This window comes from Ixodes scapularis, unplaced genomic scaffold (assembly GCF_016920785.2).
Source record: "Ixodes scapularis isolate PalLabHiFi unplaced genomic scaffold, ASM1692078v2 PGA_scaffold0__279_contigs__length_252992795, whole genome shotgun sequence".
Taxonomy (NCBI): Eukaryota; Metazoa; Arthropoda; class Arachnida; order Ixodida; family Ixodidae; genus Ixodes; species Ixodes scapularis.
Window position 1 is genome coordinate 33439545 of NW_024609835.1, and position 13373 is coordinate 33452917.

General features: G+C 42.5%; 1 protein-coding gene across 1 annotated transcript in view; it reads left to right on the forward strand.

Moving 5' to 3' along the window:
* The window catches only part of LOC8029327, a 307144-nt gene that overhangs the window by 165790 nt on the left and 127981 nt on the right, over window positions 1-13373 (forward strand). The window contains exon 5 of the mRNA XM_042291907.1: window positions 4434-4578. Within this exon, the coding sequence (XP_042147841.1) occupies window positions 4434-4578 (145 nt within the window). The remainder of the gene's footprint in view (window positions 1-4433; window positions 4579-13373) is intronic.

Here is a 13373-nt window from a genome sequence, read left to right on the forward strand (position 1 = left end):
AAAAATTACAGGAAAGCGAGCAGCATTCACGATCTTATATCGCAGCCAGAACAAGCGACCACTTGATCTGGAGCAGATTATGTGCTGCGAATGTTTATCATAGCCACGCGGTGGGGTTCGCAAAGCAAAGGGCACGCACTGAGTGTCAGTCAATGCTAGAGTTCGACCATTTTCATAATTGCAGAGATTGGGCAGAGCCAATACACGAATGCATGTTGGTTCATCGATTGTTACGAGCCCAAATCAAACGCTCAAGCAGTGTTCCCACTGTATAAGATTGATGACGACATCCTGGGAATCGTATTGTTAACAACGCCAACAATGTGGTGCCCATAACCTCGTTATCAAGTTTTGTAAATGAGAGGCTGAAAGAGAACGTCCGCTTTTAGCCTTGAAACTACGCGACGAAAATCAAGCTCATTGGTTTGTGGCGTTGCGTGCAAGTATGCTTAAGCTTCAGTTGTGCCAGTAAACTTGTCTAGAGTAAAAAACATTCCTATCCAATACCGTTGCGTAGCCCCTTTAGAGGGGCTTTGCGACGATATTAAGTAGCAATGTATCTCACTTTACACCGGCTTACTGGTACTAGTGGGACCCAGCAATACTTGATAGCGATACCACTGACCAAGAAGCAGACATGTACACGTTACCCAAAAATGGAACTAGATGCTGTCACTCGTTAATCGCTCAAAAAGTAACTAAATACGTTACTCGTTACCGATTCTCAAAAGGGACGCGTTAACTTACCTCAAAGGTAACGAGTTATTTTTTTCGTTACTTTGACGACCAACTACTTTTGTTTCTTGGTTTATTGCTTTCTCTTAAGTAGTAGTTCCACTTAAGCCGTATCTGCATCTCCAAGTTTTTATCAGTTAGGTTTCCCCGCTTCCTTGAGAATACGTACATACATCTCCGGCGACACGGAAGAGTCGTTCTACTGATGCCCTCGAATGTGTCGTTCTGCTGGCGTGCTCGGAGATGTTGTGCTTCAGGAAGAGCTAAAAATATGGGATTCCCATCTCTCTCCTTTGTTCTCTCTGCTTCTAAAGTTCGAAGTTGGCAATGGGTTCTGTGTCTTCCCGTCTTGGCAACCTCCGGGTTTATATTCGATCTGTAGACCTATTTTAGAAGCTCATTTTTACACACACTACAGCGCACTATAGCAAACAACAAATAATAAAAAACAGTTAGCTGTACCAAACAACATCAGAACAACTTCGTTGAGTGCGCCGAGGAAGTGGTGTACTCATTTCCCCTTTAGTGCGGAAAAGTGTGCATAGGGCAGACCGGACGACGCCTTAATGATAGGCTCCGTGAACACAAAAAACACAGCACCAGAGCTAACTCTGGCCATCTAGGCATACATTGCCTTGATTGTGGATGCGACGTTCACCTGCCATCCTGTACAATTTTAGGTAGGAATAGCAACCAATTAACTAGAGAAATTATCAAAGCTGAGCATATCGCCAGGAATTATAAAAACTGTATTAGTACACCATCTTTACACCTGACAGAAAAAGAGAAAAACATTTTAGGCGTCTATACTCTGTTTCACCTTATGATGTACCGCAGGAAAGGCTACAAGCACGAGCTCCTTGCTCTGGGGCACATCTCGACGGCACAAGCTCTCGTGACTTAAGAGCAGCTGCCAACGCTATGCGCTCGCGCTTGTAGCCTTTTCTGCGGTAGAACATGAGGTGAAACGAAGTATAGGAGATCGGTACGCGTGATTCGGGAAATTCGGTAGTGCAAGAGGTAGAAGACAGAAGTATATATAAAAACGAGCTGTTAGTCAGCGCGGTTTGTTTAAATTTTGCTTTATCGTGTGTAAGGAGTGAGTGTTATTTGCTATAGTGCGCTGTAGTGCGTGTAACAATGAGCAACCAACTCTCCCAAGCTGCTACGTTAAAGATATTTTAGAAGGTTCAGCCAACGAACCTTATTGTGTTTGCTGACTGAAGGACATTCCCAGCTGTCGAGTTTTATTTATTTATTTATTTATTTATTTATTGTTTGACTCGCATGTTCAGCGATAAACGTTGCTTATACTCTCCGACGTTTTAGTTGTTTTTCGGGTTGCCCATCTGGCCCTTGTCGCAATAGACGCGTACTCAGGTCAGGGTTGAAACGAGCTAGACTGTTTAAACGGTGCTGTACACGTTAGACTTCTTAAAAGTAAAGAAATACCTTTACTCTGTACTTTGACTTTAAAGAAGCTATGTACGTTACACACTCTTTTTCTAGAAAAAGTAAATAAATGCATTACTCGTTACCGAAAAAAGTAATTAGATGAGAGTAACTCGTTACTAGTAACACGTTACGTTCATATCCTCCAAGAAGCGTTTTCGTCGTGGTGAGAATTCAAGAATAAAAGCGGAAATTTTTTTCTTTCAGTTGCTTCTTTGCAAAATTTAATGACAAAGTTGTGGGGATGAAATTGTTGGCCTTGTGAACAATACGATCTCCAGGGTTTGGTCAACAAGCTTTGTGATCACCGCGGTGATGATATCTAAATGCGGCTCATTCAGTACACACAAGCACTGTGTGAGCTTTCGATTTGGTCTCGTGACAGTCATATACCTCGACATGCATTCGGGTAGTGGCTCGCGCCCAATCGCTCGGATGACGGGAATAACTCAGCCCGCGCGCTGTGCCCTAGCAACCCCAGCGCATGGCTATGTTGAAAAGATTGGCAGCTTATTGTCGGCTTCATATCATCGAAGGGGAAGGGGGGGCAATATTTTTTTTAGAGTTTTCATGCGATTGCCATTGCGCAGAAGAAAAAAAGAAGACGCGTTTTTATAGATTTTAAACGTCGAGCAATAATTCTAAGCCGTCTTTATTGAAACTTGAGGAATGGCACGTTCAGGTGAAACGGAAGCATTTTGCACGATATACCCAAAACTGCAACGGTGTCTGGCTTCTTTTGAGTCTGCTTACTTACCTATGTTAGTTCAGAGGGATAGCCTTCAGTGGCCAATTTGGAAATACGTTTAAGTCTCGTAAATTAGCAAAATATCTTGCGCCAAGAGTGAATGTTTTACGGTGGGCCGCAAATAGAAGTTTGATGGATGATTCTGCAAATTACAAAGTGCGCAAATTGAAACTGCTAATTTTAAACTTTATTTATTAATATGGAAATTGCCGGCCCAACAGTGCCAATATTCTTATGTTCTCTTTGTCATGAGATTAATCTTATTAAGGGGCCCTTAACGACCATAAGTGATTTTTTTTCTTCAAATAACAACAGTTAAGACGATTACTCAGAACAAAACAGTAGATAGGGCCCGGTTGTTTACTTAAAATATGACATTTATTTAGAGAAGCTCATTAGCTAATTGCCGGCTACGCAAAGTAACCCGCGACCCGTCGATTTTTTTTGTGTGTGTCTAATTATAACGATGTTCTTAAAATAGCGAACAGTAAGGCTTAATTGGGGATGGGACTCCTAAAGAGGAATCGTTATTGATTGGATTAATTTATGCTGCCCGTGATTTAAACGAATAGCAGCCTAAATTTGTTGAAAGGGAAAGAGTTTTTTGTTGGCGGAAAGTGAGGCAGAAGTCGCAATCAGAAGTATGTCTAACTTTTCATCGTTGCCGTTGTGGCGGGGGCTGCATTTGCTCTTAACGAAGATGTTAATGAGCGTTAAAGAGGCTGCTATAAATTCTTATCTTTGAATAGATTATTTTATTCGAGTGGCCACCACGAAATCTCGCTTTGTTTAGAAATTGAATAGAATGCTCTCAAAATATGGTGTTTGATAAATTGTCGATTATATTGATACAGAAAAGATATGGTGTGTTTTGTAGACTGTCATGGGCACTGGGTTGTGCTCTGAAAGTGTAATCTTTGTACGCATTTTTTGGCAGTTACAAGAAGATTCTACCAGATGTAAACGTATCCTTACCCAGCGTTTTAATATAAACACGCTTTTAAAGCAAAATCTAGCTATACATGGTTACGCACCACAAAACACCAGCCGCTTTTGCCATGCGAACCTGTAGCGCAGTGCTTAGTGAAAGTCACGTGTACATACGCACAAATTACCCAAAGATATAAAGGCGACACTGGTACAAAGGAGCTCGTGGACAAGGATTTGGAATACGTTTTGGTCACCAACGAAAACATCCTGGATAAATGGGCCCTCAAGCGCCTGGCATTAGTCGTACCACGTATCTTTTCAAACACTGCATTCCGTCATCAAGTTTTCTGGTATAAACAGATCGCTCATCTGCCGACACTATATCGTTAGATATTGGCGCTACACGAGGTCGACGCGTGTTGACCTCGAGTATCGTCAACTCTCAAGAAACGTATCTACAGACTCAACAACTTTGGGGTAGCGTTCTGTTTACAAGTTCAGTCAACCGAGCTCTTCCTGGCAAGAACCCTTTTTTGCTCCCGGCCGTGACGTCTCGTTTCTTTTTCAGGTGTTCGTCAAGTCGGAGCTGAAAGTGGGCCTTGTGTACGTGAAGGAGGGCCAGAGCACCGAAGAGCAGATCCTGAACAACCGCACACACAGCGCCTTATTCGAGGAATTCCTCGGCGTCCTCGGAGAACGCGTACGCCTTAAGGGTAAGCTCGGACTCTCTACGCTCGAGTATAGCCTCCTATATACTGACAAAGCCTGGCAGATGGCCACGAGAAGCGGCCGCCAAAATTTGAAAAGGTGGAGCGGCAGACAACGGACGAGAGGAGAGCCACGTGACTGGCGCCCCGCTGCGGCGAGACGCCGAAACGCAGTTCCTCCGAGCGTACAAGTGTGTTTCGGGTCCTGGCCGCTGCAAAGGCTGTGCGTTGACGTCCAGTTTTTGCAAGAAATGGCTTTTTGATGCTCTGTTTTACCAGATCCTCGCGTTCCTAAACTGCGACCGGGCACTCTATGGCTCCGTCGTCGAACTGCCAGGCGTTGTGAGTATAGAGGAGGCTATGACTTCAGCATCCTTAGTTTCGTGAGGTGTCACGACGTGAGCTTTATTAAGCCGCAGTCATACAGTCATACATAGCGCGCAGTCATACAAGAGACACGGCGTTCGCTTCAAACATGACAGAATTATGAGCGAACACGCCTCACGCATGTTTTAAGCATGTTTTCTGCATACATATCTATTCTTAGAACATGTCTGAATACAGTTTTTGAATAACCAATGTGAGAGGACCATCACACTAGGAAGCAACACGCCTAAACATTTCTGCAGACTGTTTTGGTATGATGTATTAGCAGTGTTACCGCAGCTTAAGAAATGCATGGGCGCATTCTGCCTCGATACACTATAATTCTCTGGCGCTTTTCAACCAACTTGGCCGGTGCCGGCGTATAAAGTTGGCCTGGTCAAAAAAAAAAAAAAAAAAGTACATAACAGATAGTTGTTTTCGCGGGGTCCAGTGTTATTGCATTAGTTTTACGAGGGCTTGCAGCGCCACAAAGCAGTCTGGAATTGTGCCATACGTGGCCGCCGTCGAAATGTACTGAGTGAGCTACTTACGTATGTAAAACTTTATTGCATGCTCAGGTTATTGAACATATAAAATACAATCACAAAAAATGCAAAATCTAACGAAACGGAACTTGGCTCTTTCATATGTTACCGAATCAACCTCCCTCTTTCGCACCCAATGGCAACTTTGACATAGGAATATTAGCGAACGATAGCGAAAGCTCAACACCGCTTCAGAATTAAGAACCGGAAAAACTGGCACTACATTTATGGGAGAGAGAACTATAAATTTGATTAACTAAGAGAGGGCCTTTCCCAATAAATTCGAAACGCAAAAACATTTGCCAACGAGCGTTAATCGATTTCTCTTAAGTTTATTCAAAAACGTCAAACTCCGGTAATTAAAAAAAAAAAAAAAGTACAACATTTGAATGCAACAAAGTGCAATGAAGTGTACGTTCGCTTTCGAGCAGCACTGTACGTAAATGTTCGCACGGCTCGTCGGATTCTGATTGAAGAAACGTGAAGTGGCTCTAAGTGTAGACGTCATCTTGGGATTTGTATCTCGTTAGGTCGTAGGATTGAAGTTGTCTACAGCAAGGCCAAGATGCGTGCGTAACGCGTGGCACCTTGTAATAGTCGTCACAAACTTCCGGGTTGCCACTCATTTCAACAGCAATAGATGCACGGCGCTTTCGTCCAATTAGTGAATCCCTTTGGAGCGAAGCAATTAGAACCGCGTGTTCGGGAGCGCTGGTTGCTTTATTTTGGTACGTAGTATCCTGGTTTAGCTGAGGTGTACTCCACAATACGGAAAGGTTAGTCTTAATTTAGTTACTATGCCCTTTCATATCTAAGCGTCCTGCAAAGTTGAGAAATATTGATTTAGAGTTGAGAGACAATTTTAAGGTATGAAAGGTTAGAAACTGACAACTGGGTGCTAACAAAGACTTTGAAATCTGGGATTGCTATTGCCCAAATACGAATGTTTTGTGAAATCAGCCATGATTTTAGCGCTTGGAGAGATGGCCGAAATCTTAGTGGCAAGCCCGCTTGAACTCGTAATGAAATCTTTCAGACCGCGCGTCCCCGATTGTTTACATTTTACTGCCCGCGCAAAACCTACAGCTTTACCTTTTTTTATGAGCTGGTCTCGCCGATCGACGCTCACGTGTGTTTCCTGCTCTGCTACATCTTGACACGGAACTGTTTCTACTACTTTATGACGCCTCGGGTAATAGAAAGACGATTTTTTTTCTTTACCCTACCGACATTGTCTATCTATCGGCTTTAGCACCGCAGCGCCGTTTAAAAAGACTTTTCAGAGCATTCTAAACTCCAATTTCATTTAAGTTATTACACCATAAGGGCCCCAGTAGGGCATTACATAAGGGGGGGGGGGGTAATATAAAAACACATTTGACACATATAAAATTAATAAAAGGTGGAAAACAACTTATCAAACGCTTTGTTGTCTTCAATGATTATTTGCAGCATTCTCGCGAGAAAACGAATGTCGAGTGCGCTTTGTTGGAAATAAGAGATGATAATTTATTATTACAAGGGATTCCGATAATGCACTCCAATCGTTTATGCACAAAATGATGGGCGAATCTTTAAAAGTGTTAGTTCTTCTGGCAAAAGGCAATTCGAGCTTATGACAATGGTCTTGACGCAGGGAAATATGATTAGCTGGGTGAGAAGAACTCGCGATCAGTCCAAAGTTTTTGAAACATGCCATGAAGAAAGACTGCCTATCTGCAGCGCACCTGTCTTCAAGAAGAAATATTGTGATTGAGTTTTCTTAGTATTGAAATGTTTGAGGTTGAATAGTTGCGAAGAATGAAACGAGTCGCGCGGTCCTGAATTGGTACTAGCGAGTCATAGAGACAAGTCTGACTAGGGATCCAGATGGTAGAGACATATTCCAATTTGGATCTGACGAGAGTGCAGTATAACAGCTATTTAGATTTTGGTGAAGTTTGATAAAGATGGAGCTTTAAGAATCTTAAGGTTTGATTAGCGCTTCAATATTAGTTTTCATGATAGGTCAGAGCTTAAAGGAACACCAACGCATTTAAAACAATAGAGCATTTTCTAGTGCATGTAGAGTAAGTTAATAGAAATAAAAGCTGGAACTCGTGATGCAAAAAAAAAAAAAAAAAAAGATAGACCGAGAATTGGACGGAAATCGGGCCATCCGAAAACCGTTCTACGCAATTTTCGAAAGATAAGCCGCATGATGCATTTTTTCCCGCACAGAATTCTCAATGCTTCAGGTTTTTTTTCGCGATGAGCCACCCAAAAATCGCAAGCTCCGTCCGAAAGATATCTGGCGTTCCAGATCTTTTGAATCGTTTCCAATTTTCGCAATAGGAGAGGAGCCTAGCTGCCGTGTGAATTTCGTTTGATTGCTCAATATATTCGGTCATTTTTCGCATCATGTGTTCCAGCCTTAAGTGATTGAATTACGCCATTTAGAAAACAATAGATCTTTAAATCTAAGGTGATTACTAGACATGAGCCACTCAGCACACAACTTTTCAATCAAGCGTGGGTGGTCTTGCTATGCCTTGCAATCAGCTTCACTGGTAATAGAGCAATAAATAACAACATTGTCGGCAAACAAACGAGCACTGCTTCTAAGTTGGCGACCATTAATATGAATAGTGAAAAGCAATCGGCCTAGTACGGTTCCATGCGGTACTCCTGAAAGAACGTGGAAAAAATAAGAATCTGCCTCACCAAGTCTGGCAGTCTGCGTTCCTGTGGTAAGAAAGTTGTTTATCCAATTATTTAGTAGTACTGAATTAATTTTTAAGCGGATTAGTTTTGCGATAAATCTGCAGTGGGCTGCCCGATCAAAAGCTTTTGTAAAGTCAATAAACACAACGTATCTTTGTGTAAGTGTATTTAGGTTATTATGAATATCAGTAACCAACTCAAAAAGCGGCGTATTGGACCAAAACCTCCTAGACGGCTTTCAAAGCCTGCGCGTCACGTGACATGACGTCACGTCCCGGAGGCCTGCACGGGTGCTGATTGGATGCGAGTGCCGCGTCAGCGTTCGTGTGGGACTCGTTTCCTATCATAGTCCCGCGCGAAGGCTGACGCGGCAGTCGAATCCAATCAGCGCCCGTGCAGACCTCCGGGACGTGACGTCATCTCACGTGACGCGCAGGCTTGAAATCTGTCTAGGAGGTGTTAGTTGGACGCGGCAGTTTCTTTTTTACGAAACTCATGCTGATTACAAAATAAAACATTTTTGGAATCCATAAATTACATAACGTTCGTAAAAATAATATGCTCCAGGAGTTCACAAGACACATTTGTTAAAGAAATAGGTTCATAGAGGCTACATTCTTCACAAGGTCCCCAATTAAGAATAGGAATCACGTCTGCATGTCTCCAGTCAGTGTGAAGCAGCGAGATATCCATAAGGACAGCTCGCTGTGCCGGCGCAGGACAAATCTCCGAACCGTTTCCTCTTTTCTCTAATTGTCATAGAGCTTTCGGCTACGCCATCCGCATTTTGGAGTTCACCTCATTCTAGAGAGAGATGTGTTGGAGCACTACTTGGCTTTCGGAGTATCCAGATATGTCGCGGGCCAAAAAACGGAGCCGGCATGCCAAACATCGTCCAAGTAGCGCAGAGCCGCTCTGCTGCTGCATTATGCATCGCACGCTCGTCTGAACTCTGGGCTTTTGCCCGGGACACAGAGCATTCATTTTTTTACGAACCTTTTGGTTGTAAGATCCACGAACGCGAGCTCCTAACGGCCGATCAGGGACCTCGGGTCGCCTTAGGGCGACCCACTTTTGGCAGCAAATTCTCGTGGGTGCCATTGTCTTCTGCCGTGATTGCACTTTCCTCACTTGGCCTAAACACCTCCTCGCCACTTTTTAGCGCCTATTTGGGGAACTCGCGTTCTATACACCATTGCAGGTTAAGAGAAGCAGGAAGAGTTCTTCCGCAAAGCCTCTAACCCTTTCCACTTTAGTAGAGCCAACGCTGGAGAGGAGCCAGAGAGAGGAGACGAGTCCACTCGGGCCTGCTCTCAGTCGATTGCTCTGCTAAAATAGAAAGAGTGCAGGGTTTTGCCAGAGGAGCTCGTCCCGCTTCTCTTAACCTGCAACGGAGTATGGACCAAGCCCACTCTCTGACGTCACGCCATTGCGGTGGCGCTGCTGTCGGCATTGCGCATGCGTAGATCCTTCGCCTCACGCGAATCTGGTTTTCTGCACACGCGCAATGCCTACACATGTTGTGGACAAACGCGGGCTTGTTTGTAAGCAGTGCGTTGGTGTATATAGGCTCTCTGGAGCTTGTCTGGCTACCTAAACTTGCGCAACGGTCAAAAATATTTTGTTTATCTTCGCGAAGGCGATATTGGCGTCTGTGGTGCAGTCGCGGACAGTCGCCAGGGAGCAAATGCGGTGAATTGGGCTCTTGGGGAAGCTTAGAACGCTTGTGCACACAATCTAAATATATATATATATATATATATATATATATATATATATATATATATATATATATATTTTAAACGAGCGCAATGTTTTTTGTCTGATTTCCTTTAGGTGGTGTATCGCGGTTCGTTACTGTCGACAAGCTCACTGTTGGACAGAGAGGTTTTCATCCTCATGAAAATTACGTGTTCGTGTGGACGGCGTTTCCACAAATGCAATGTACTGAAAATGTTGAGAGAAAAAAATGTTTATGTGAACGCATTTTACTTCTGGTTCAATAATTTTGGCCTAGATTTTTTCACTTCCGCTATCGTATAAAGACCATAATGTGGCCATTATACGATTGCTTTTTAGACATATTTATATTACTTACACATATATCTATTTTTTCGTACTCGGCGTTACGCATAATAGAACTGGAGATTTAATCTGGACATTTAGCGAAAACGTCGGCGAGAAATCCGGCGGCTATGATTGGCCGGCGCCAAGGTCAAGTGCGACGTCGACCAATCCCGGCCACCAGATTTCTCGCCGACTTTTTCGTCAAGTGTTCAGATTAGGGCCCCTGGAAGACAGTTACATTAAGAAGCTCAGCTTCTCAATGGCCATGGGCAGAAACAAAATATCCCCTTGCCTCATTTTTTTCTTTCGCTTCCTTAAGACGGTTGTGTTGAAGCAAAGTCACTGGAGGCTCCAAAGGTGCTGCATTCCACAGCGTCCACTGAAACTGGAGAATTGTAGCTAATCGATCTTCGTCATTTGCTACTGTCGATCCCTTTGTGAGAATTTTCCACGAAAAAATGGGGTTCATTCCTAGTAGCACGCACTAAAGTCACCTACCACATCTATTCGTGGACTTCGCTGGTGGCCGTTTTCTCACTGAACATTTTTGAAAATTGTTTATAACTTGTGAATAGAAAACGATAGGTTTTTAAACTTTCGCATCTCATACAAACCTCTTGCAAAACTTTCTGGCCGCAACTCACCATGCGGCAATGCCCCCTCCCCCTTCCATTTTTTTTGTGTCAAAAAAGTAGGATTTACTTTTCCCCAAACACCCAGTATATCACACGTGTATTTTGGCGTGCCCGGTGCTTTTCAGTTTGGATAATCATACATGTATAATTTGCATATAAATCACAGGCGCCGGACGATGCCTTAAACCCAGTTGAAAGTGCTCATTACACTGAATAACTAATTTTTAAGTGTGTATATTGTACATAAAGGAAGTCACCAATGCTAAAAAATTCAAGTAGAAAACATCTAATTATGAAAGTGCTCTCGAAGGTGGGTCAGCAATGTTATATCTGGCAATCTGGGTTTTGTTGAAGGCTCAAGATTTTAATAAATGAAGACCAAGAGATGGATGAAGAGGGGAAATGTTAAACAAAGAGGACTGAGAGCACAGAACTTAATGAGTTCCCCATACCCCGTCCTTCATCTATTCTATCATCAGTCTTGGGTCACCGTCGTTTTAATCAGTATTCGCGCACGTGCGGCTGCAATTCAATTTGCTTTCAAATTCGAATTGGATTATGCCGTTTTGACGAAAGCGGTGCAATAATTACATAAAACTACCTGATTACTTTTTTCTTCTTGTAATTGGACATGAGGGATGGTTGATTTGAGTGACATCCCAGGAACGTCGTTCCGTAGCTAATTGTACTTTATTCGCCATTTATATTGGGGGTATTTTCCCCCGCCGTTATCACATCAATAGCTTATGGTAAAACGTCCATCTTCACATAATAATTTCTCAATGCACTGTTGTTTTAAAGTAACTAATTCCAAATTACACCTAGTTAATGCATTCCCAACAGTTTCCGTCAAAAGAACCAGAATGCACAACCTCAAATTCATTAAAAATTGTCTCCCCGAAACTCCACGCCATTCATGTATCTCTCAGAAACCGCATCGACGGAGCCCTAAACATTTTCCTAACTTATATATATTTATTTGAAACACGTTGGAGGTGCTTTTCTGAACAGTTCAACTACAGTTGCTTTTATATCAATGCGCTACGCTTTCTTTGTGTAGTCATGTGTTGCATTCAACGAGGTGCATTACTTCTGGGTGTGTTGCGGTTGTCTCGAACGAATATTTAGTCAGATCTGTTTTGGCTGCACTTTCTTCGAAAGTCCACTTGCAATTTGATTCCGTCTAACACAAATACTTGGCTCGCGCTCACGTGGTTTTACTCTAGCCCAGGTAACCGAAAGTAAAATAGAAGAAAGCAAACATCGAGGTTTTGTGGGATGTGTTCGCGTCTCTTTTTGTTATGTCAGCCGGGAATTAGTTGCGTCAGGCGTGGAGAGCTCCTTTATACCAATTCGCTCAAGCGTCACCCAGCCGAAGACAATATTGGCATAAAAAGAGCTGAGCAAACGAATATTTTATTTCCTCGATGATTTTTCTTCTTGGGTTGCATTTTTTACGCATTGTATAATATAATATATTCAGTATTCGAACTGGGATAGCGAGGTTAGTTTAGAAAAACAATAATAAATTTTAAAAAATTGTTTCTTGCGAAGTATTATATAGGAATGTAATGTCTTTGAAAGTTTAAAAAAAAAACAAGAAATTACCTCATTTGTTGTTATTTCATACATTATGAATTTTGTGAAAATTTTCAGTTCAAATAAAGTTAGAAAGTGTATGTTTATTCTCAAAAAACTTCTTGCCTTTATATTGCAATTATGTATCAAAGTGCGTCATTGTAAACAATAATTTAACAATGTTTTTGTACGTGTCCTCTTTTTTTGCCCTGGTTTTTTTAGCGTTTTTTTTTTATTTCATCGTGAACCACTACCAACTAGTCCAGCTTTCAACCCTGCTGTGACGCAAAAATAAACAGACCTGCGCCGTCATAGTTAAGGTTCTGCTTTTACGAGTAACTCCGAGAAAAAAAAAAACAGATTGCGCTTTGTGTTCTGTTGCCTGTCTCCGTGCCTGTGTTTTTACGGTGTTTGAGTTCGTCAAACTTTGATAGGCATTTGCCAGGTAGCTGTTTCTACTATTCGGATTATGTGTTGGATTGTTTCAGCTGGTCACATCAGTAGGACGCTTTTTTTTTTTTCTTCAAAGCATCCTCTCTTTTTTTAACGGTCTCAAAAGACAATTTTCACAGGTCTATCCAGCAAATTAGCTGTTCCCATTGCTCAAACACCAAGCGTGTGATTGGATCCGAGTCCCCGCCGAACTGTGACGCAACCCTCGGGGAACCCTCGTGCCCAATACATGCTCAGAGTGCGTGATCAAGCAACGGCAGACGGGCGATGGTGCGGACTTCTGAAAAGTTTCTACTGTTTGCTTCTGATTCTTCGCAGCATTCGAGGCTGCAATAACTTGATTAACGTAACGCAGTAAGAGGCTGCATCTACGAAATTGTGGACCAATAAGCAATTTCTTTCGAAAACTTTGGACTGAACATTTCATACTAAAATAAAGCTTCTAAAAATAAAC